The following is a 24349-nucleotide window of genomic DNA, read 5'->3' on the forward strand; positions in this document are numbered from 1 at the left end:
GGTAGGAGTTTGGGATTAGCAGATATACACCACTGTATATAAAATAGATAAACAACAAGGTCCTACTGTATAGCATAGGGAACTATATTCAATATCCTGTAATAAACCATAATAGAAAATAATATGAAAAGGAATGTGTTTATATATGTGTGACTGAGTCACTTTGCTGTATACCAGAAGCTAACACACATTGCAAGTCAACTATACATCAATAAAAATAAACAAAACCATTATAAACTTTAAAAAATATTCCATTAACTCTCTCTCCCATTCTTGTCCCTCAATTTGAGTTCCCACCTCGCCAGTGATCATTGTTGTTTTCAGTTCTAATGTCCTTTAAGAAGTGCTTTATACATACACAAATGAATGCAAATATATTGGTTATGCAGTATTTTAAAACCTGGGAAATAAGTTGCAACCCATCCTTCTCCATTAATGAAAGCTACTCAGTTAGTTCGGTGAGTTCTTAAGTGATGGTCCCTCTTCCAGTCTCTGTGCAGGTTGAGGGAATCTTCCTCAAACGTGGCTGATTTCCCGAGAACCTCTTGTGTGGATAAGGTAAACGAGCATCCCAGGTCTGAGTGCTTACCTCCTATGGGGCTTCTCAAGGCCTAAAATTAAAAGTGGAGAAATGAGTCAGTGCATTGAACTACACTTATTTGCTCTGATACATTCAGGAAAAAAAGCAACGAAGAGAAAGGGGACAAGGACACGTCTGCTGCTGCTGCTGCTGCTAAGTCGCTTCAGTCATGTCTGACTCAGTGCAACCCCATAGACGGCAGCCCACTAGGCTCCTCTGTCCCTGGGCAAGCAAAATCCAACAGAATGATGAAAAATTAGCTTAGTCTGATGTCTGGTCATATGTGGTTTAAGTGTTAAGGAATGGCAGCTATAGCTTATGGGCCAAAAGTGGCCCAAGGCCTAATTTCTAAAATAATATTTTATTGGAACATAGCTGTGCTCATCATTTATGGCTACTTTTGTCTTGCAGTGACAAAATTGAGTGGTTGTGACAGAGACCAATGGCTTGTGAAGCCTAGAATGTTTACTGTATGATCCTTGATGGAAAACATTTGCTGACCTTTGCTTGAAAGTGAGGAAGAAGCTAGGCAAATAATGTCTACTGAGCATCCACTATATGCCACGTTCTGAGTGGATTCCTTCATTTAATTTATATAACATCCCCAGGGAAGAGCTTTTATTGGTCCTGTTTTTACAGATGACACATCTAAGGCTCCAATGCTAATGACTTGCCCAGGGTCACCCTGCTGCTAAGTATGGGAGCTGGGATTTCAGCTGAGATGCCAGAACTGACTTGCTTTCCTCCTAGAGATGTATTCAAATGCCAAGGAACTTAGGCAGTAATCACATAGGCAGATCAAATCTATTTATAAAACCCACAGACCACTACTAGGTTAGCAAATGAATAGTATGACTTCTTTCTCATAGCCATAGCTGGTAAGTAGCCACTAGTCCAATGTGGATGATTACTTATGCTAGTTGAGCAGTTGTGATTCTTAGGGAGCTGGAAAATTGCAGTGTGGTGTGATAACAGCAGGGCTTCCCTGGGGGCTCAGATGGTAAAGAATCCACCTGCAATGCTGGAGATCTGGGTTTGATCCCTGGACTGGGAAGATCCCCTGGAGAAGGAAATGGCAACCCACTCCAGTATTATTGCTGGGAAAAATCCATGGACAGAGGACCTCCAGTCCATGGGGTCTCAAAGAGTCAGACACGACTGCTGCTGCTGCTGCTGCTGCTAAGTCGCTTCAGTCGTGTCCGACTCTGTGCTACCCCATAGATGGCAGCCCACCAGGCTCCCCCGTCCCTGGGATTCTCCAGGCAAGAACACTGGAGTGGGTTACCATTTCCTTCTCCAATGCATAAAAGTGAAAAGTGAAAGTGAAGTCGCTCAGTCGTGTCTGACTCTTAGCGACCCCATGGATTGCAGCCCACCAGGCTCCTCCGTCCATGGGATTTTCCAGGCAAGAGTACTGGAGTGGGGTGCCATCGCCTTCTCCACAGACATGACTGAGCGACAAGTAAAGCATTTCGGGAGATCTGTCCTTTGGGATAAGTGCCAGGTTCCCTTCTCACATCACAGGCTTTCTGCTCACTCTAAATTCTCAGAACTCACCCTGGAAGACATGACTCCATTAGGTTGAATTTATTGGTACCAAGTTAATGGATGCATGACATAGCTGATTCCTTTTTCTCCCTGAGATATAAATGTCTTCAAATGCTCAACTATAGAGTCTCAGCTATAGTTCAATGACTCAGCTGTTGTTAGCATTTTATCTCAGAGACATCTATAGTCCAATTTGAAAACCTTTTTTGGGTATCAGCTAAGAATGTCTTTGCACATAAGTAATTTCAGATTGAGTGCAACAGATAATAGAGTGCTTGCTCTTTGTAACTAGGCTATATAGAATTGCAGTCTAGTCTGTGGTAACAAAGGCGGTCACCATTGCCGCCATCTAGAGAGAGAGACGGGAATTGGTCAGTAATTACCGAGTAATGAATAATGGGAATACAGAAGAGGTGTGGTCCTGGGATTAATTTGTCACTGATTTCTGCATTTCTTTATCCCAGAGATAAAATGGTGCAGATAGGACCCTTCCTATTTTCCATCCTCGTTTTGACCATATGTTGATACATCACTGATGCCACACTGATGGTGGCAGTGATTAAAGAAATATCATGCTGTCCTGTGTTCTCTTTTTCTTCTCCTTTTTTTTCCATTGTGGTAAAAGAAAAAAAAAAAACCATGAAATTTGCCTTCCTAACCATTTTTAAGTGTACAATTCAGTAGTGTTAAGTATCTTCTTATTGTTGTGAAACATATCTTCAGAACTTTTTCATCTTTCGTCTGGAACTATGTCAATGATGCCCTTATCCCCTCTCCTTCAGCCGTTGGGAACCACCATTCTACTTTGTTTCTGTGAATTTGACTCCTTTGTGTGTGCTCAGTCATGTCCAATTCTTTGTGACCCCATGGACTATAGTCCACCAGGCTCCTCTGGCTCCTCTGGCTCCTCTGCCCATGGAATTTTCCAAGCAAGAATACTGGAGCAGGTTGCCATTTCCTACTCCAGGGGTTCTTCCCTACCTAGAGATCAAACCTGTATCTCTTGAGTCTCCTGCGTTGGCAGGTGGATTCTTTACCACTGCACCACCTGGGAAGCCTTATTGATGCCTCATTTAAGTGGAATTATACCGGATTTGTCTTTTTGTGACTGGTTTATTTCACTTAGCATAAGGTCCTCAAGGTTCATCCATGTTGTAGCATATGGCAGTATTTCCTTCTTTTTAAACAGTGAATGATATTCCATTGTATATATATACCACATTTTGTTTACCCACTCATCTCTGGAGGGATATTTGGCTTGCTTCCACTTCTTGGCTATTGTGAATAATGCTGCTATGAAGGTAGGCGTGCAAATACCTCTTCAAGACCCTACTTTCAATTCCATGGATATATTCTTAGAAATTGGATTGGATTGCTGCTGGATCATATGGTAGTTGTGCTTTTAATATTTTGAGGAATCACCATACCATTTTCCATAGTGGTTGCTCCATTTTAAAATCCCAAGTGCATGAGTTTCGGTTTCTCCATATCTCCATAGCCTCACCAGCATTTGTTGTTTTCTGTTTTTTGTTTTTTTTAAATTATAGTAGCCATTCTAATGGGTGTGAGGTAATATCTCATTAGGATATTGATTTGCATTTCTCTGATGATAAGTGATGTGTTGAGCATTTTTTCATATGTTTGTTGGCCATTTGCATATCCTCTTTGGAGGAATGTCTATTGAGGTCCTTCACCCATTTTATAAATTGGGATATTTGATTTTTTGTTGTTGAGTTGTAGGAGTTCTTTATATTCTGGATCTTATTATATTTTTGATTTTCTAACATTTTCTCCCATTCCGTAGGTTGCCTTTTCACTGGGCCCTTTGATACTCAGAATTTTCCAAGTGTGCTGTGGACCCATCTGTCTATTTTTGCTTTTGTTGTCTGTGCTTTTGGTGTCACAGCCAAGAAATCTTTGCCAAGACCAATGCCATGAGGCTTTTGTGTTTTCTTTTAGGCGTTTTATAGTTTAAGACATAGGTTTAAGTCTTTGAGTTATTTTTTATCTTATCTTAGTGTAATTACCTTTTATCTCAGGATGATTACCTTTTATGCTTTAAAGATCTCACCTCTCAACCTCTAGCTTTTTTGTGTGATAGGACAAAACTTCAAGAGCCAAGATTTGTCTTAAAAAATAAAAAATGACAACAAAAAAACACGGGTGTTTTTAAAAAACGCTGTCTGCTGTTCTTTACTTGATTTGAAACACAGCTGTATTGTTTTTATTTTAGGCTGCAGTCCATGGGGTCTCGAAGAATGGGACACAACTGAGTGACTTCCCTTTCACTTTTTACTTTCATGCATTGGAGAAGGCAATGGCAACCCACTCCAGTGTTCTTGCCTGGAGAATCCCAGGGATGGGGGAGCCTGGTGGGCTGCCGTCCATGGGGTCACACAGTCAGACACGACTGAAGCAACTTAGCAGCAGCAGCAGCAGAGTAACTTAGTAACTTTATCGAGATCTGCTATAAATTTAATTTTCACCTCCCTTTGATGTTTCTTTTGTACCAACCACATAGCGGTTTTCCTAAAGTTGGTGGAGTGGTAGTCTGCACTTCAGTGTTTATAATGATCTCTTAAGAGTATCCGATCAGATAGGAAGCATTTTGAGGTTATTGGATTCAACTCTTCTTCACTGGCATTTCATTTTGTACATGCCTTTCCCTTATGCTAACCTTTTGCCTCATAGTTGCTAGTCTCACCTTTCTCCTGTATCTGAATTATCTTCCTTTTTTCTTTTCCTTTTCCTTTTTATTTACTATTCTTCTGGAATATATATTCTTTTGGAATATGTTTTCTTCTGGAATATATTCACTCCCTGGCACCTATTTTCCTTATTAATTTCCTTCCCCAAGTGCATCTTCTGCTTTCTCCCTCTAATGTTGTCCTAGAGATTTTCATATCCCGAGTATGAGAGGACTACAAGATGACTCTTCATCACCATTCAAGCTTGAACCCTTGATCTTCTCAGTGCATTTCTTATTCTTAGAGATGTGTATCCAGTGGGTTGACAAATTTGTTTAGAAGCAAGAGTAAGGAATTTAGCTTAAATATCAAGGAAAAAGCCACAATTTTAAAGACTTGGAAAGGCTTAGCTTTGTAGCTGAAATAGAAAGATTCAAGAGTGCTAAAAGATAACAAACTGAGCATGAATTGATAATACAGATTATTTTTCCACAAGAGGCATTAGTAACAGAATACTGGGCTCTGAATATTCTTCTGTATTTATGGTATGTAAAATCTCAAATTTTGATTTAAATTCTGGACCTGGAGTTTGAGAGAGCTATGACAACATAAGTATAGGCCCTGTTTATTAAATATGATAATATTTGATAAGTCTCATCAAGTAGAAAGTCAAACAATGGGAGAACAGAGAAAGGAAGATAACAAGCATCACAGAACATGGACTACTTGAGCTGGGCCTTGAATGATGAGCCAAGTTTAGTAGAGATGAGAAGGCAGGATATTAGTGACAAAAGCTTTGGTATAAGCTAAGGTTGAGGGCAAGAATATTAAGGTGTATTTGGGAAACAATAAAGGGTGTAGGCTAAACTGCTGTAGACAAAGAGATTCTGAAATATAATAAGATGGAAGATTGTTGGTGTCTCACATAACAAGAGGTAGGCAATCAATCCAGGGAAGACAGAGGCCATCTAGGGACCCAGGTGCTCTCTCCCTGTTGCTCTTGTCCCAGGAGACTCCAATGCTATGCCTGTGTTCCATCTCATCAGAAGGGGAACATGGAGAGCACCCAACTTTACTCTCCAGACAGGACTTGGAAGTTGTACATGTCACTTCTGTTCACATCCAGTTGGTCCAGACTTTGTCTTTATAGCCTCAGCTAACTGCAAAGGATTTGGGAATTTAGCCTCCAGGCTATGAACATTAGGAGAGAGATGTCTCTGAAACCAACTGTTGGTTAGAATAGAGTTACTTGAAGGGAAACAGTATGTAAAGTTAGAAAGAAAAGACCAAAATATATTGAACTTTGTATTCCAAGTGCTTGCCTAGCACAGACACAAAATAAATACCTGTCTAATGAATGCATGAAGACGCCAATAAGTGGGTGAGGAAATGTATCATTCAGTTTGAACTTTTTCCTCTAGACTAGGAGATGCAAACTAAAATGACTCTTAAGAGTGGCAGACAGATAGTATAAATGAATCACACAGGCAGGTGTAAGTAAGGAGTGAAGGAGACTGAATGGCTGAGGGGCCAGTGCCATGCCTAGTGGGAGGCAGCCATGAGATGGTTGCTCGGGGTTGTGGGCCGTGTGTGGCCAGACCTTGCAGTTTTTAAAAAGAAATAGGAAATCTGGATTTTAGGTGACATCTCCCAATTTTTTTAATCTTTAGTCTGAACAATTTAATAACAGGCCAAATAAGATATAGCCATCGGATGGGTTTGGCCTTCAAGTCACTTCAGTTCAGTTCAGTCGCTCAGTTGTGTCCGACTGGTTGCAACCCCGTGGACTGCAACACACCAGGCTTCACTGTCCATCACCAACTCCCAGAGCTTGCTCAAACTCATGTCCATCGAATTGAAGATGCTATCCAACCATCTCATACTCTGTTGTCCCCTTATCATTCTGCTTTCAATCTTTCCCAGAATCTGGATCATTTCCAATGAGTCAGTTCTCTTATCAGGTGGCCAAAGTATTGGAGTTTCAGCTGCAGCATCAGTCCTCCCAATGAATATTCAGGACTGATTTCCTTTAGGATCGACTGGTTTGGTCTTGCAGTCCAAGGGACTCTCAAGAGTCTTCTCCAGCACCACAGTTCAAAAGCATCAATTCTTCAGTGCTCAGCTTTCTTTATAGTCCAACTCTCACATCCATACATGACTACTGGAAAAACCATAGCTTTTACTAGACGGATCTTTGTAGGCAAAGTAATGTCTCTGCTTTTTAATATGCTGTCTGGGTTGGTCACAGCTTTTCTTCCAAGAAGTAAGTGTCGTTTAACTTTATGGCTGTGTCACCATTTGCAGTGATTTTGGAGGCCCCCAAAATAAAATCTCTCACTGTTTCCATTGATTCCCCATCTATTTGCCATGAAGTGATGGGACCGGATGCCATGATCTTAGTGTTTTGAATGTTGTGTTTTAAGCCAGCTTTTTCACTCTCCTCTTTCACTTTCATCAAGAGGATCTTTAGTCCCTCTTTACTTTCTGCCATAAGGGTGGTGCCATCTGCGTATCTGAGGTTATTGATATTTCTCCCGGCAATCTTGATTCCAGCTCGTGTTTCATCCAGCCTGGCATTTCACATGACGTACTCTGCATATAAGTTAAATAAGCAGGGTGACAATATACAGCCTTGACGTACTCCTTTCCCAATTTGGAACCAGTCTGTTGTTCCATGTCTGGTTCCAACTCTTGGTTCTTGATCTGCCTATAAATTTCTCAGGAGGCAGTTCAGGGGGTCTGCTTCTCCCATGTCTTGAAGAATTTTCCACAGTGTGTTGTGATCCACACAGTCAAAGGCTTTGGCATAGTCAATAAAGCAGAAGTACATGTTTTTCTTGAACTCTCTTGCTTTTTCTGTGATCCAATGGATGTTGGCAATTTGATCTCTGGTTCCTCTGCCTTTTCTAAATCCAGCTTGGCCTTCAAGTCCCTTATTTGCAATCTTTCTGATGAGGAGAAATTACTCAAATGTTTGGCCCAGATAGTTTATAGTTTAAGGTTAACGTGACCATGGTGTGCTAGATACACCTGTGGTGACGTGGTTCTTGATTGTGGCTGCACATTATAATGACTGGGAGCTTTGAAAAGAAAATTCCAACTTTAGGCTCCACCCAAAGCTATTAAAGCAGATTCCCAAGGGATGGGTATTTTTTAAAGCTCCTTCATGCAGTTCTGATGTTCAGTCGAGGTTGGGAGCTAATGCTGTAAGGCTAATTTTGAAGGTTGTTGCAACAACTTGCATATATCATAAAAGGGTCTGAACTACGGTTATGGAAGTCAGTTAAGGAAAATGAAGAGAGGTGGGTTATGCTATGAAGGGCAAATCAGTCTAGTTTTGTGGCTTTTAAAAAATGAGATAGTGGAGGAAGAAGGTCAAGAGTTGAGATTTCAAGCTAAGATTTGGGGGCTGAGAGATATAAGAACTTTAATAAATTGTTCCAAGGGACATATGAAATTAAGATCTACAATAGATGAATGGGGCAGAGGTAAATATTATCTTGTATGCACATGCTGTGGCCAAATCCATGTTGAGAATCTCAATTAATACAACATTAAAAAATAAAGCTACACAGATGTTTTTATGGCTAATATTATATATGTGTATATTTTATTTGTTGCAATGCCAGGGGAAAAAACTGAATCAGCATTACTAATGGATTTGTCGGGACAGTATGTCAAGGTCATTGCTCAAGGTTTGTAGAGAACTGTAGGAATTCAAAGCAAATACCTTCCTGGTTAACTCAGTAGGAATGTTTCAGTCCTGTGTCAGTTTGGTTTCTGCAGATCCTTAGCTGGAGCTCCAGGCTTTATATGGTGGTTTAGCACCACCATGAGGCTGCATCCAGTCAGTGCAGCTGATTTTGAGCTTCTGAAGTGTATTATAAGGAAGGTGCAGTTTTTTGTTTGCAGTTTTAAATATTAATATGAAAATAGTTCTTTGTTCTTTTCTTGGTATAAAAAAGGTATGATTAAATTGGTTTTTGTTGTGTCAGGATGATAAAAGTTCCTAACCTCATTTGACAGCAAGTATTTCTATGATGATGAAAATCAAAAGAGGAATAAACTCAGTGTTGCAATTTTAATTCAATTACAATAATTATTAGGGCATTAGTGAACCCTTCTTTATCCTTAAGCCTAAAGTAATTACTCTGTGTTAACAGTATGATGTTTTAGAAAGATAGTGATTAAAAAAAAACATAAAGCCTTGACATTTATTACCCACTTACCACGTCAGGCAAGATGCTAAGAGTTTCATTCATTTAACACATCATCACATTAATTCTCAAGAAAAAAATATCTCTGTGATGAATACACTCTTATTTTATCCACATTTTACCAATGAGGTCAGAGATACATAGAGAAGTTAGTAATTTACTCAAGTGTACAGACTGAAAGGCAGGAACTTTGAGCTCAGTTCATAGCCCCCCATTGTTTAATTATGAAAACGTGAATACATCACTCAACGTTTACTGTTTAAATCTCTTAGTCTCTAAAATGGGATATTAATTATGTTTGTCACTGCACAGTTTGTTGTATGAAGTTACAAAGAGCACCAGCTCATGGTAGACTCCAACAGTACATGAATACTAGTCTTGTCATGATTGTGACCTTTCCTGTGAATTCAAGGCATTAGCATCCACAATAATAGAAAGAATAATCTTAATTTTAGAATAAGAATATTAATTCTTCCCCTGTGTAGCATTGTGACCTTAGAAACTTTAGCCCTCAAGCCTCAGTTTCAAAAAATAAACATTAGTAGAGAAACTGAACGGGCTGACCTCTAAGATACCTCTCAGTTCTGAAATGTTATGAGATTAAGAGGCATAACTAAGAGATGCAGCCATTTCTCTGTAAAATACTCGCTAGAATATATCACTTCAACATGGAATTTCTTTCTGTTCCATGGAATCCTGGGTGAATTCTCTTTAGAAGACCCTAATGGTGAGTGAGTGTGGGGCTGTGACATTAATGAGCCCGGTGGTATAAAACTATGCATGCTGCATTTCTAGCATGAGAAGAACCAGGCATCCTAGAGGAGTCTAGGGCCTGGCTAGAGCTTCTAAGATGCCAAGAGGCTAGGGACAATGTGACTAAAACAAGTAAGAGTTAGATATGGATTAGGCTGATTTATAGTAAGTAAGTTCAGCTAAATGAAGCAGATTGGAAACATTCATCTTGACATGTTGTGATGTCTTAAAATTAACTTTTAAAATTTTAATCAGTGTGGGGGCAGATGATTCCAAGTGTGGGTTCTGTGTCAAGGTCACACATGATGTCATCATGTCAGGCTATTGATCTCATCATATGAAGATGATTGGCCTGAGATTTTCATGGTGGATAAGCAACTTTACCCAGGACAGGTGCTGCTTGTAAGTTCAGGCCCAGGTACTTTGCATTTTTCAGGTTGATGTGGTTCTGTGTATCTCGAGCCAGTGACTTGATCTCTCTTGCCCCAGTTTTTTTCCCTTGCAAAATAAGTTAAAAATGTATCTTCCACATACAGTTTTTTTTTTTTTTAAATGATTAAATGTGTTAAAATGTTTAAAGAGCTCAGAATAGTACCTGGCATGTACTAAGCATTTAATAAATGTTCGCTCCTGTGGTTGTCATTGTTACTATTACTATTATGAGACAGGAGGGCTGAGGCCTCAGTAGCTGTTTGTATGCAGGTGGCTCTGGCCTTTTGGGATCGGATGCCACCACCCTATTCTCTCCTCCTACCTTCAGCCATCTTGGTTATTATGAAGCCTCAACCTCCTACTCAACACCCACCCACTGTGGTTAAGGCCACCCCTCCTCCTTCCTGGGATCTGTGATAGTCACCCTAGATTCCTGCACCCCTCTTCTCGGTGAGACTCTGAGCCTCCTGCCTTGACAAATGATTCTTTTGTTGCATTAGAGATGATTCTTCTCTAATTGGCCCAATAATTTTAGTTAATGCACTTCTCTGACACGTTAGGAAGTTTATGTAGAGGAATTTATGCTGTGAATATGTGTTCAGATAAATACAAACTTCTCGTTTATAATATTGCCACACAGCATCCTTATAAATAATACATACTTATTTATGTGTAATTTGTATTTATACATATTTATAATATGTATTTATAATTTTGTACTTATAAATAATAATTCCCACAGCACTCTTTAGCCAGGGGAAGATCATTATGATTTATGGGAAGAAAAAGGAAGTATCTCCAGGAGGTTTACAATTGTCCATCAGAACCCTGAGTGCAAAAGATGGAAAAAGTAAGAAAGCGTGTTGGAGAGAGAGTGCTAGGTCAGGATGGTTTGCTGGGAGAGGAGCCTTGAAGCTGAATCTTAAAGGATGGGTGTAGTGAGAGGAGTAGATGACGTTGGGAAGGTGTGCAGAAGTCACCAAAGGACAGTTTCCCGTTCAACTAGAAGAGAACGGGGAAATCATATGAGCATCTCTGGCTTTGAAAGAGGCTCTGTGTGCAAGAACCAGAGATGGTAACAGTCAGAAAGGCATGAGAAGTTGTCCACCTCATTTCCCTCATTTTACAATTGGAACATGCCTCTCCCAGGAGTACTTTCTATTCTGTTCAGTTCAGTTCAGTCGCTCAGTCATGTCCGACTCTTTGCGACCCCATGGACTGCAGCACGCCAGGATTCCCTGTTCATCACCAACTCCCAGAGTTTACTCAGACTCATATCGATTGAGTTGGTGATGCCATCCAACCATCTCATCCTCTGTCGTCCCCTTCTCCTCCCACCTTCAATCTTTCCCAGCATCAGAGTCTTTTCAAATGAGTCAGTTCTTTGCATCAGGTGGCCAAAGTATTGGAGTTTCAGCTTCAGCATCAGTCCTTCCAATGAATATTCAGGACTGAATTACTTTAGGATGGACTGGTTGGATCTCCTTGCAGTCCAAGGGACTCTCAAGAGTCTTCTCCAACAACACAGTTCAAAAGCATCAACTCTTCTGCTTTCAGCTTTCTTTATAGTACTACTCTCACATCCATACATGACCACTGGAAAAACCATAGCTTTGACTAGATGGGCCTTTGTTGGCAAAGTAATATCTCTGCTTTTTAAAATGCTGTCTAGGTTGGTCATAACTTTTATTCCAAGGAGCAAATGTCTTCTAATTTCATGACTGCAGTCACCATCTGCAGTGATTTTGGAGCCCCCAAAAATAAAGTCTGTCACTGTTTCCCCATCTATTTGCTATGAAGTGATGGGACTAGATGCCATGATCTTAGTTTTCTGAATGTTGAGTTTTAAGCCAACTTTTTCACTCTCCTCTTTCACTTTCATCAAGAAGCTCTTTAGTTCTTCTTCACTTTCTGCCATAAGTGTGATGTCATCTGCATATCTAAGGTTATTGATATTCCTCCAGGCAATCTTGATTCCAGCTTGTGCTTCATCCAGCCCAGCATTTCTCATGATATATTTTGCATATAAGTTAAATAAGCAGGGTGACAATATACAGCCTTGATGTACTCCTTTCCCGATTGGAACCGGTCTGTTGTTCCATGTCCAGTTCTAACTGTTGCTTCTTGACCTGCGTACAGATTTCTCAAGAGGCAGGTGAGGCGGTCTGGTGCTTCCTATTAGCACATTTTGTTTTCTTACTAATACCGGATTTTGCTGCTGCTGCGGCTGCCGCCAAATCGCTTCAGTCGTGTCCAACTCTGCGCAACCCCATAGATGGCAGCCCACCAGGCTCCCCCGTCCCTGGGATTCTCCAGGCAAGAACACTGGAGTGGGTTGCCATTTCCTTCTCCAATGTGTGAAAGTGAAAAGTGAAAGTGAAGTCGTTTAGTCATGTCCAACTCTTTGCGACCCCATGGACTGCAGCCTACCAGGCTCCTCTGCCCATGGGATTTTCCAGGCAAGAGTACTGGAGTGGTTTGCCATTGCCTTCTCTGCCGGATTTTGCTAGCTTGTCACAAAAGGGCAGTGAGTACTTTTTTCCCCCACCACGAACAACATGAGTATGTTTCGAGTGCCTCTCAGCTGTTGGCTGTTTATCTTTGTAGCCTTGATGGACTTTGAGGAAGATTTCCCTTCTCTGAATCTGGTATATTTTACAGTTGATTTGGGGACACAGCCAGTGTCAAGAACCACTGAGACAGACACATAATGAGGGTCTGGGGTGAATAAAATTAAGAGCATTACACTGTGGGGCCTCAGTCTGTGGAAGACACCCAGTAGATATGCCTCTCCACACTGTTCCTGGGTTCTCATCCCTGCCCGTGGTCTCCAGCACCACCCGTATGATGCTTTCTCTAACCTAGATCTTGTTCCTTACCTCTCACATGCTATCTAAGACCATGTAAAATGACTTCTTCCTTCTGAATATCTTACTGCTTCTTTCAGAGAATAGTACCTTCAACCAAAATTGAAATCTAGAAGTCATATCAGATTGTAACAGATTTCCCCAATTTTTTTTATCTATCAAATTCAACTGTTCCTGTCTGTGTTAACTTCTCTCTCTGCAATCCTGCATGTTCCCTCCATACCCACTGCTTCTGCCTCAGTCTAGCCCTCACAGGAGTTAGGGTAGTAGCCTTTCAACTGGCTTTTCTGATCTCAGCCCAACACCAGCCAATCCACTCTCCACACTGCAGTCAGAGTGAGTCTTCTAAGATGATGATCAGATTCTCTCTCTTCTGCTGCAGAACCGCAGTGACACCCTCATTGTTCTTAGGATCAAGCCCCAACTTGAGAGTGCAGTGTATATGCCCGGCTCCTGGCTTAGACTCTTCAACCTCACTCTCAGTTTCCCTGTTTGCCTCCAGAACATTAGCCATGCTCAGCGACTTAGATTTCTCATAATGAGTTGTTCTCTATTGGACTTTATCTGCCAAGAGTGTTCTTGGCTCCTCTCAGTGTCCTCTATTGGTTTTCATCTGGCCTAGTGCCACCCAATCAGATAGCATACCCAATTAGCTAAGCCAACAGAACTCTGGAATTCTACATTATTTTTTTAAACTCTAATTCTGTCTTTGTTTTAATTCTAGAAATTTTTTTACCCCATAAGACATTCATGAAAACTTAAAAATGGACAATATTAGAGCTCTGTACTTGAGGACACAACCCCTGAGTTCTTCTGCCTCAGCTGCCTACGGGTCTGTTACCAGTCAAGTAGCTGAGCTTTCTGAGCCTCAGTTTCCTTACCTGTAAGACATTGAACTACCTGGGATCTGAGGGGCTTTTGAAGACTGGGTCTGTGCTTCTAACGTGCATGGGAACTCTTGTTCTTTGCAAGCAGATGTGTTTAGATAATGCTATTTTCTATCTTCTTGGCTCCACTGATAGTACAGTGGCTGCGTTGTTACCCTTTACCGACTCGATGCTCTGAAGTTCTCTGGTAGAAAGTTGGCTGTTTTCTTGCTCATCCAGTGTGATAAATTCTCTACACTGAATTCCATTTTTTTTTCTAAAGCAATAACTTTGTTATTACTAAAGAACTGTATGTTCTTTAGAGAAAATTTAGGCTATTTAAACAATCACAGATAATCTTCTGAAAATTTTTAGCATCTAAAAGCACCCCCATCTAGTTCCATGCATTCTTGTTCCAGTTATTAGATTTACAAGGAGGTTTTACTATTCAGGAAAGTATTTCCATCTAAACATGGGATTATATAATTTCAGCTCTGTATTTCAGTGTCGAGGAAACTGTCCTTTTCATTAAAACTGTATGGACATATGGGGAAATGTTTATTAAAAGTGATTGATTAGCCGCAACATGGTTGGGGGAGACTTTGAGCTGCAGAAGAAGAGAGAAGGAATGACAAGGAAGAGGGAGGAGGAGAGGAAGGAAGAGAAGAGCGAAAAAGGAAGAGAAAAATGAAGAACAAGAGAGGGGAGGGGCAAGGAGTAGAGGAAAGAGAAGGAAAAAGCGAAAGAGAAACAGCAGTCAACATTGTAAAGCAGCTCTACTCCAATAAAAATGAACAAAAATACTTGCTAAGGAAAATATTCATCCAATCTCAATAAAATATTTCCTTTTTTCTATATAATGTTTATATGTCTTCTATAGAAAGTTTATATGTGAGCTCTTGTCTATATAACATGTCTACAATGCCTATATTTTTGTTATATATTTCCAAGTAATATTTATAAGATTCTATATAATAGTAAATGTTCATCTAATGTCAATACAAAATTAGCCCTTTCTTAAAGAAAAAGGAGCAAAGGAGGACGGAAAATAGTGTGAAGAAGGGAGAATTATCTAAAACACAGGTGGTGGTGATGGGAACGTTGGCGTCTTGTGGCACGGACTGTGGTTCTCACGGAGGCTTGAGAAGTAAGAGCAGACAACAGTGAATGTTCTGTCCTTTGTTTTTCTTTCTGTGAACCCCACGAGGGCAAGTCTGCTTACAAAGACTGTGGCTTAGTGGTTTAGATCTTGGGCCCTGGAACAAAACTACTTAATAGCTATTTAATGGCTTTATGACCTTGAATAAATTACATAACTCCTCTGTGCTTCAGCCTCTTCATCTGTACAGTAGAGACATTTGCGAAGATTAAGTGACTACACAAGTTATCAGAAGAATAGTTGGTAGATAGTCAGCACCCAAATGTTAAGTACTGTTATTTATAACACTGGATATAAAAAGCCTACAAGTAAACCATGAAACAATCATAATCCTAAATTCTAAAGTGAGAGCAACTTGGGTCCTTGTTTGGGATTCAGAGGCAGATAAAGATGGCCTGATCTACTGAGCCCGTGCCTCTGGAACATTGCGGGTGCTGGGGACAATGTGTCGCACAGAGTCAGTGAGCACAGCTCTGTGGGAGGGTCCCCAGCTTCACTCCTGACAGTTGTAAGCATTTGAGTTTGTGCGTCAGTGTTCTCTGTAAAACGGAGAGTGTGGGACCCTTACAGCATAGAGTAGTTGTAAGTATAATACATAAGTGCCCGGCACATAATAGGTACTCAGTTAATATTAACTTATTATGAGTTCCAGTTTATTCCTCTTTTATTCATTCCCATCTTTATTAGACCTTGATGATATGCATTCCAAACTTGTTTTGCCCTTAACATTGACTATTTCTTTTTATAAATAAGTAGGGAGTAACTGACCCACTCCAGTATTCTTGCTTGGAAAATCCCATGGACAGAAGAGCCTGGTGGGCTGCAGCCCATGGGGTCACAGAATCAGACGTGTCTTAGCAACTAAAGAACAGGGAGTAACTGAAGTCAAAGCCTTTGGATGCTGGAGGAAAGCCTTTCCCATTATGAGAGTCAGGGATCTTTCTGGGCTCTTCTTTTCCCAGTTGAAACCACTGTCATTAGTATTTGAAGGAATTAGAGATTCAGCTCAGTTTATCATACTCATGATACTGAGTTCAGAATAAGACATCTCACCCAGCCAGTTTAAAATAATACCATTCTTTGCCCTTTTTATTCTCTTTCCAACTGACAGCCTTTATTCTGGTATAGTTATATTAGGAATATTTTCAAATTCTAAAGACATTTCATTCAACCTTTAGAAGAGAAGCTAAATATTTCATAAAACATTTCAGTATTTGAGTTTTCTTATGGCAACAGAGTTAAAACTGCCTTAAAGCATTTCATTTTCTCTTCAATCTTTCTTCTAAAAGCATGTACCATATCCTCCCTTCTGTCAATTACTTGTACTGTGTTGGATTTGATAGGTAGGAATGTGGGTAAATGTGTAAGTTGGTAGAGTTCAAAGTATCTCTTTTAATTCCCTTTCATTTGATCTTGAGCCTCTGAGTCTTGGTAGCACATTATATACACAGATATGTGGCTGGGAAAGGTGAATTGCATTTGACAGCTATTGTGTAAAAAGCTAAATTAGTCATTTCATATAAGAATTAGGTATATAAGCAAAAATGGAAGGTTAAATATATATGTTGGTAGTGGGTGTGCGAAGTTACTTCAGTCGTGTCCAACTCTTTGTGACCCTATGGACTATAGCCTGTCAGGCTCTTCTGTCCATGGGATTCTCCAGGCAAGAATGCTGAGGTGGGTTGCCATGCCCTCCTCCAGGGGATCTTCCTGATCCAGGGTTCAAACCTGCATCTCTTATGTCTCCTGCATTGGCAGGTGGGTTCTTGACCACTGGTGCCACCTGGGAAGCCCATATCTTGGTGCTGTGCTTAGTCACTCAGTTGTGTCTGACTGTTTGCGACCCCATGGACTGTAGCCCTCCAGGCTTCTCTGTCCATGAGGATTCTCCAGGCAAGAATACTGGAGTGGGTTGCCATACCCTCCTCCAGGGGATCTTCCCAACCAGGGATCAAACTCAAGTCTCCTGCATTGTGGGTGGATTCTTTATAATCTGAGCCCCAGGGAAGCCCCAAAATACTGGGTAGCCTATCCTTTCTCCAGGGGATCTTCCCTCGTGCATTGTAGGATTCTTTATCAGCTTGAGCTACCAGGGAAGTCCCATATGTTGGTGAATACACATATTAAATCTCAATGCATAATTTTGCTTATAAGTAGAGTTCTAATTTTACCAGCTGCCAGAACCTAAATAAACCTTCCTTTTGGGTAAGATAAGAGGATTGCAATTACTCATTGGTACTGATTGTTAATGTAAAGAAGACTGGCTCCAAAGCATTTGTCCTAGTTTGAAAAATGAAGCCAGATTATCCTTAAAGTGTGTGCTGTTTAAATAGAGAAGCATGATCCCTTCAGGACCAGCAGGTGGGATAAGAAGTAGGGAAATCTTTGCTCACCTGCAGATTCAGATGCTGCCCCTGCCACATCACCTCATGCGATGACCTGAGACAAGTTACGACCCCCTCTGCATGCCCAGAGCAGTCAATGCCACCTCTCATATTATGACTGTGGGGGGAACTTTTCTTTCCATCTTCCCTGTGACAGCCAGCAAGATGCTGTATGCTTAGTGAATAACCAAAATGTTTTGAGCGAATGACATAAAAGATCAAAGTGGAACCTGTTCATTAGAAATGGTTTTTAAAAATTGTTTATCAAACCAGACTTTAAAATATCTATTTCTCCTGAAATCTTCACATAAACCCCTAATGGATATCCCCATTCCTATCTTACCAATGAAGAAACTGAATTTCAGAGGCACCAAGTAGCTCGTTTAGTTTATACTGTTAGTAAGAGACAGATAGAGCCTGGAATTAAGTTCAGTTTTGTCTGGTTGTAACAGCTGTTCTCTTAATATTATCTGCACTGGTTCATGATAAGCATGTTCCTCCTCTCCCCACCTTTTAATATACCTTCTCCTGTCATCATGATTAATCCTCATTTAAATGTTTTTCAAGTTCTAATTTCTGCCAGGGACTTAGGCAAATCATTAGATCAGCTGGTCTTTCATGATTTCACATGGTGCCAGCTGGGCTCTCTGGATTCAGGTGCTGAGTCCACCACCTTCTAGCCACATGGCATGGGGCATGTCTCCTTATTTCTCGGGGCCTCCATCTTCTTATTTGTAAAATGGGGGCGACAGTAGCACCCACCTCACAGGGTCTTTATGACCCTACTTGGTGACTCTGAAATTCAGTTTCTGCATTGATAAGATGGAAATGGGGACATCCATTAGGGGTTTATGTGAAGATTTCAAGAGAAAATATATTTTAAAGTCTGGCTTGATGATCTATTGTATATTGCTTTTAAATGGTCCTGGCATGTTTGTTGTTGTTCAGAAGCCAAGCTGTGTCCAACCCTTCGCAACCCCATGGACTGTAGCATGCCAGGCTTAGTGAGTGCTATATGAGGATTACTTATTGTTTCAGCTAGCATTGTTCTTGCCTGGAGAATCCCAGGGACAGGGGAGCCTGGTGGGCTGCCGTCTGTGGGGTCGCACAGAGTTGGACACGACTGAAGTGACACAGCATCAGCAGCATTGTTCAGATAAGGTCATTCATGGAATCCTTTAATCTTGGAACACTAAGAAAGGGGTAAATACTTTTGAATGGTTTAAAAAGTTTTAACAGCAGAAGCTGACCTTTTCTAGTTTCAAAAATACACTGAAAATAGTTCACTTTCTGATGCTTTTCAGCATGTCCCTCTCTGAAGGTAGTTAACGTGATCTGGGCTAGGTCAGACAACATACTTGATTTCTGTGTCCACCAAGAAATGTGCATCCTTCTCGGGATGAACACACACATGTTCACATATATCCAAACAGTAAACACCAAGAGGACATTGGCAGCTCAGCTCACTGGTTAAACTACCTCCTGAGGACTAAGAGCTGTCTCCTCTCTGATTGAACTGAGTCAAACTCATCTGTAATTGAGGCACTGATGGGATGGGCTTGCTTAAGCATGTGCTGCCTTAAAATTTTGGTTTAAATTTTCTATAAAAATAAAATTTACAAGCAAATTACAAGCAAAAATAAAATAGCAAGCAAATTTTTGCTTGCTAAAAAAAAAAAAGATTTTTTTAAAAGTCCCTATTCTCATCAGAGATCCCGTTTCAGAAAAATTAACAGAAAATACTGAATGTGAGGTGGGGGGGGGACTTTTTTGAGTTTTAATCTCAGTGCTAAGAATGTGAGAGTGGGAACAAGTGTTTCTTCTCCATCATCTGGGTCTGGTAATACGTCTCTCGGAGCACTGTTTCTGAGGGCGCTGTGGTACCGTGGGAGGAACAGACTCTGGAATGGGATGTGGACTCAGAGTCCAGCTCTGCCTCCAGGCTAGGCACCCACCTTCTTTGACCCTCAGTTTCCTCATCTGTAAAATGACCATAATCAGCACCACTTCACAGATTTGTGTTGACAACCCAAGTATCTGCTTCCTATTTTATACCCCTTTCCTCTTTTATTGAAATAGTTTTCAATTTCAATTTGTTCTAAAAATCATGTAATTCTATTAAAAAAGATTACCCCCAGACTTTTAACAACACAAGGCAGGGGGACCATGTCTTATTTTCTACTGTGTTGCTCTTTCCTGGTCCCGTGTCTGATGCAGGGAAAGCTCTGTTTCTGTCCTAGCCGCACACAGCAGTCTCGTCAAAGGGCAACAGTAATCACCCCCACAGTTTCTAGTCAACCAGACTAGGTTTGTCACAGAAGAGAAATAGGAAAATAAAAGAAACAGTGAGTATTCTTTATAAAATTGGAATATAGTTGGTTTACCATATTGTGTTAGTTCTAGGTTTACAACAAAGTGATTCAGATATATATTTTTCATTATAGGATATTATAGGATGTTGACTATAGTTCCTTGTGCTATACAGAAAATCCTTATTGTCTCTCTTATATGTGGTAGCGTGCATTTGTTAATCCTGTACTCCTAATTTCTCCCTCTTTTCCCCACTTTATCCCCACCCCCCACTTTCCTCTTGGTGACTGTAAATTAGCTTCCTATGTCTGTGAATCTGTTTGTTTTGTAAATAGACTCATTTGTGTTATTTTTTAGATTTCATGTATAGGTGATATTATATACTATTTCTTTGTCTGGTTTAACTCACGTACTATGATAAGTTGTAAGTTCATCCATGTTGCTGCAAATGACAATATGCCATACTTTTTGTGGCCGAGAGGTATTCCATTATACACACACACACACACACACACACACCACTTCTTCTTTATCCATTCATCTGTCATTGGGTACTTAGATTGCTTCCACATCTTGGCTATTGTAAATAGTGCTGCTATGAACATTGGGGTGCATGCATCTTTTCAAATTAGAGTTTTCTTTTTTCATGGGTATATGCCTGGGAGTGGGATTGCTGGGTCATACGGTAGCTCTATTTTTAGCTTTTAAAGGGAACCTCGACACTGTTTTCTGTAGTGGCTGTACCTGTTTACCCACCAACAGTGTAGGAGGATTAATAATGGGTATTTTTAACCTGTCATGAGTGTAGCTATTTGCAGGACTCAACCTTTTATTTTCCTTGCAAATGTAATCTTCAAATGTATGTTAACTGAGGGCTTTAGCAAGTTATTTTACACAAACTTGTAAGTGTACATTTTTATATACTTTCACTGTGCTTCTTAGCCTTTAGAAAAATTCATGCATTAGAAAGTTTCATCTCATTAAGGAACTTTCAAAATGTAAATAATTTGATTCCTCCAGCAGATGGTTTGAAAGTGGGAAGTGCGCTGTTACTGGTGATAACAGGCTAGTGGCTGTTCCATTTTCTCCCAAGTTGGATGACCAAGGTTTCTTCTGCAGGTGGAATGCTGGCTTGGCTTCAGTTATCAGACTCTCAGAACATGTATCAGATATGAATACAGCAAGGAATACACCCATAAGGAGACAGTTAAGGGGCTGGCCCAGGAGGACTGGTGCCTGTGGCCTGGGTCACCCTCAGTGTGCCCCTGGGGTGCTTGGCAGGGAGGCAGAGAAAGATAATGGCAGAAGGGCCAAGAAGGAACAGTAAGGTAACTGGTGGTAGAAAATGGCAAGAGAGAGAGATGGAATAGATGAGATACAGGAGTTTGAGGAAAACTAAAATGTGGCCTTTCAAAGGCTTGTAACTCAGTCTGTAGCAGTGAGGCGAACGTGTGTAAAATGTGCTTTTTGTGTAGTGCAGCCTTGAATTGTGTTATGAAGAAAATCTGATTTTTATAGTCGTCTTTGACTCTCCAGGTAAATAAGCGTAAACTCAGAATATGAGAGAAACAGGCAGGTCAGATACTAAGAACAGAGACAAACTTAGGTGCAGACAGAATTCTGATACAGGCAGAAGAAGTTTCACAAAAAAGTTCAGGTACGTGTCTCAACTCTATTGGTGGTTTAACTTTTTCTACTGATTGAAATGACCAGAATTCAGTAAGCCAGTGCTTAGACATGCTTTCTGTTCTGCTGATATTTTTACTTCACTGATATTTATCTTTTTGTTCCCAGTACTGTCCAGCAGTGTGCTTCACACAAAGCAGCTGCTTAATAAATATTTGTTGAAAGAATGAATAAGGGACTTCCCTGGTGGTCCAGTGCTTAAGAATCCTCCTGCCAGTGTAGGGGATACATGTTCAATCCCTAGTCCAGGAAGATCCCACACGCCGTGGAGCAACTAAGCCCGTGCTTCGCAGCTGCTGAGCCTGCACTCCAGAGCCCATGCTCTGTAAGAAGAGAAGCCGCTGCAGGGAGAAGTTCATGCCCCGCAACCAGAGAGTGGCCCCTCTGGCCACAACTAGAGAAAGCCTGTGCAGCAGCAGTGAAGACCCAGCACAGACAGAAATAAATACATAAAAGCTTAAAAAGAATGAATGAAAGGCCAGTATCTATTTTACTAGGATTTGATTTATATTACAAAATAAGTAAAATTTTGCATTTTTTTGTCATTTTCTCATGTTGTTACTTACGTCAGCCTCATTTTCCTTCATTCTCACCATGAAGACTCTAGCAGAGCTTCTGAAGATGAACATCAAATATTCGTTTTTCTGCATCCAAATGTGAATTCTCCTGCACGTTGCATAGCTCAGTGTATAGAGTGGAGCCTCTTTGGTTTCTCTAAGAATATCCTCTCATGATACGAGAATAGATCTGTCTGTCCACTTCACAGAACACTGGTTGACACACCACACAGAAACAGGCTGAGAGAGGTGGAGAAATAGCAGGTGACGAAAGTTTCAGAAATCAGATGGACTTTAGTATCACTTGCCTTCATAAATTCTATTTATATTCTTATATTCTACATAAGTAGGAGGGAAGGTGGAAAGCTAAAATTTCCCCTGATAATGAGGAGTGCTTAGATTTTTATTGCAAGTTAACTCACCAGTTAAGTATTAAAATATTAATCAAAGATAATCAAAAGGTAACTCTGAAGAACCGGTTAAGTTAGTTAACTAGCATCCCAAGCCATCTCAGTGAGTTCAAATACAGAAGCCTGTCCTTCCTCCTTTCGACCTCCAGGTGGTGCTGTTTACCCAGCCATGGCAAGCCGGTGGGCAGCCCCATTTCCTTCCCTTAAGATTCAGAGCTGGGCTTTCATTTTTTTCAAAATATTTTCTGTTTCCACAGATGTGTTCTTTTAAATGGCCAATACATTTTTGTAACCACCATTTGAAAATTTGCAAGGTTATTGTGAATTGTGCTTCTTAGCCAAGAATTTTTTTTTTTTTTTTTTCTGATGTCCAGGACACACCCAAAGTTAGGCGTTTACATTTGTTCCTTGGTCCTGTACCTTTTTTAGTTTCTTAGAACCCAGACTCAATCACAGACATTTGAGCTGTCAGTAGAACTCATCCAAGTCCCTTTAAACACTTATGTGATTTAAAAATGGATCTCTCCTTCAGTTAAGGTACCTCAACTCCTTGGGCTTCTAAGTAAAGAACACCATCTTTACTTTATCCCCCAAAGCCAGGTTCCTGGCAGACTTGACCTGACTTTTTAGTGAGGGGGCTCTTGTCAGACACCCAGAAATGTTTTGATGATTTGAGGGTCACCTTTCCAATGACACCCTGCAGTCCAGTCTAAATTCCTCAAAAAAAAAAGCAAAATCTTTCCTAGGGAAAAAACCATAGTGGTATCATGAGCAGTTTCTTTCCATTTTAACAGAGTTCAGTGGCAGGAATGGTGGGAATTTTGTTGTACAGTGTGGACATAGGATGGGACTGCCGTGGTATCAGTTTTACCATCCATGAGGTATGGAATTTTCAAGATTGGCTTTAAAAAATAACCTATTAACATGCTTTTCTTGTTCTTTTCCCCCCTTTTCTGTCACAAGGGGTTTGTAAACAAACTGGATGAATTTATTCAATGGTTAAACGAAGCCATGGAAACCACTGAAAATTGGACACCTCCTAAAGCAGAGACGGATAGCCTAAAACTGTACCTGGAGACACACTTGGTAAGCAAGACTGCGTTGCTCTTAATGTTGGTTAGGGAAGAATTTTAATGTGGTCCTTGTTTATTTATGGACAATGTTGATTTTACTTATCAGAAGTCATTATATGCTAATAAACCAAGTTTTAACGGGGTAAATTACAGAAGCTGACAATTTACAGGCATTTCAAGTAATACTATGAAATCTGAATTCTCCATATTTCAAGCTATTTTTTAAAAACTTTTCCCAGAAAGGTAAGTAATTATTTTTAAAAATATCTTAGAAAATTTTACTAGACCCTTGCTCTCTAAAGTGATGACTGACGTTTTTCTTCTTCTTAAAAAAATAAGTGAAAGGTCATTTTGATGACCATTCTAAGCTTTCTAGAATTCTTGTAAAATTAATGAACCTCTCATTATCAAGAGGGTCTACTTTATCTGTTCTACACTGGGTTATTTTAATAAAATATTTAAAATGATAATCTCCATCATTTTTGCTGCTATGTGGGTTTTTCAGCATATAATTAATACAACTGTCATTACTTTTGTCCCTGTGCACAAGGAAAGCCATGGAGAGAAAGTAGAAAACACTTGGATGAATATGCTTCTGAATATGTTAGAAGCAAGAATTATAGACTGGGGGACATTTGATGAACCTCATGAGGTTTTTACTGAATGCTTCAAATGGCCGATATCAATTATGAAGGGGTGGAAACCAAGTAGTGGAGTGTGATAAAGCATGAAGAAAAAGCACGTTGTCAGAGGAAATGAAAATTCAAGCTTTCAGGATCTCATCTTTATTCCTTTCACCGATAGCATAAAATTGACAAAG

At 40.3% G+C, this 24349-nt stretch overlaps 1 protein-coding gene across 3 annotated transcripts in view; it reads left to right on the top strand.

The window, feature by feature from the left end:
• AKAP6 (A-kinase anchoring protein 6) overlaps positions 1 to 24349 on the top strand; it is a 401429-nt gene that overhangs the window by 123422 nt on the left and 253658 nt on the right. For all 3 annotated transcript variants that reach the window (XM_070358705.1, XM_070358707.1, XM_070358706.1), the window contains exon 5: positions 23420 to 23542. In XM_070358705.1, the coding sequence (XP_070214806.1) occupies positions 23420 to 23542 (123 nt within the window). The remainder of the gene's footprint in view (positions 1 to 23419; positions 23543 to 24349) is intronic.

The sequence above is a fragment of the Bos mutus genome, chromosome 21 (genome assembly GCF_027580195.1).
Source record: "Bos mutus isolate GX-2022 chromosome 21, NWIPB_WYAK_1.1, whole genome shotgun sequence".
NCBI classification, from domain to species: Eukaryota; Metazoa; Chordata; class Mammalia; order Artiodactyla; family Bovidae; genus Bos; species Bos mutus.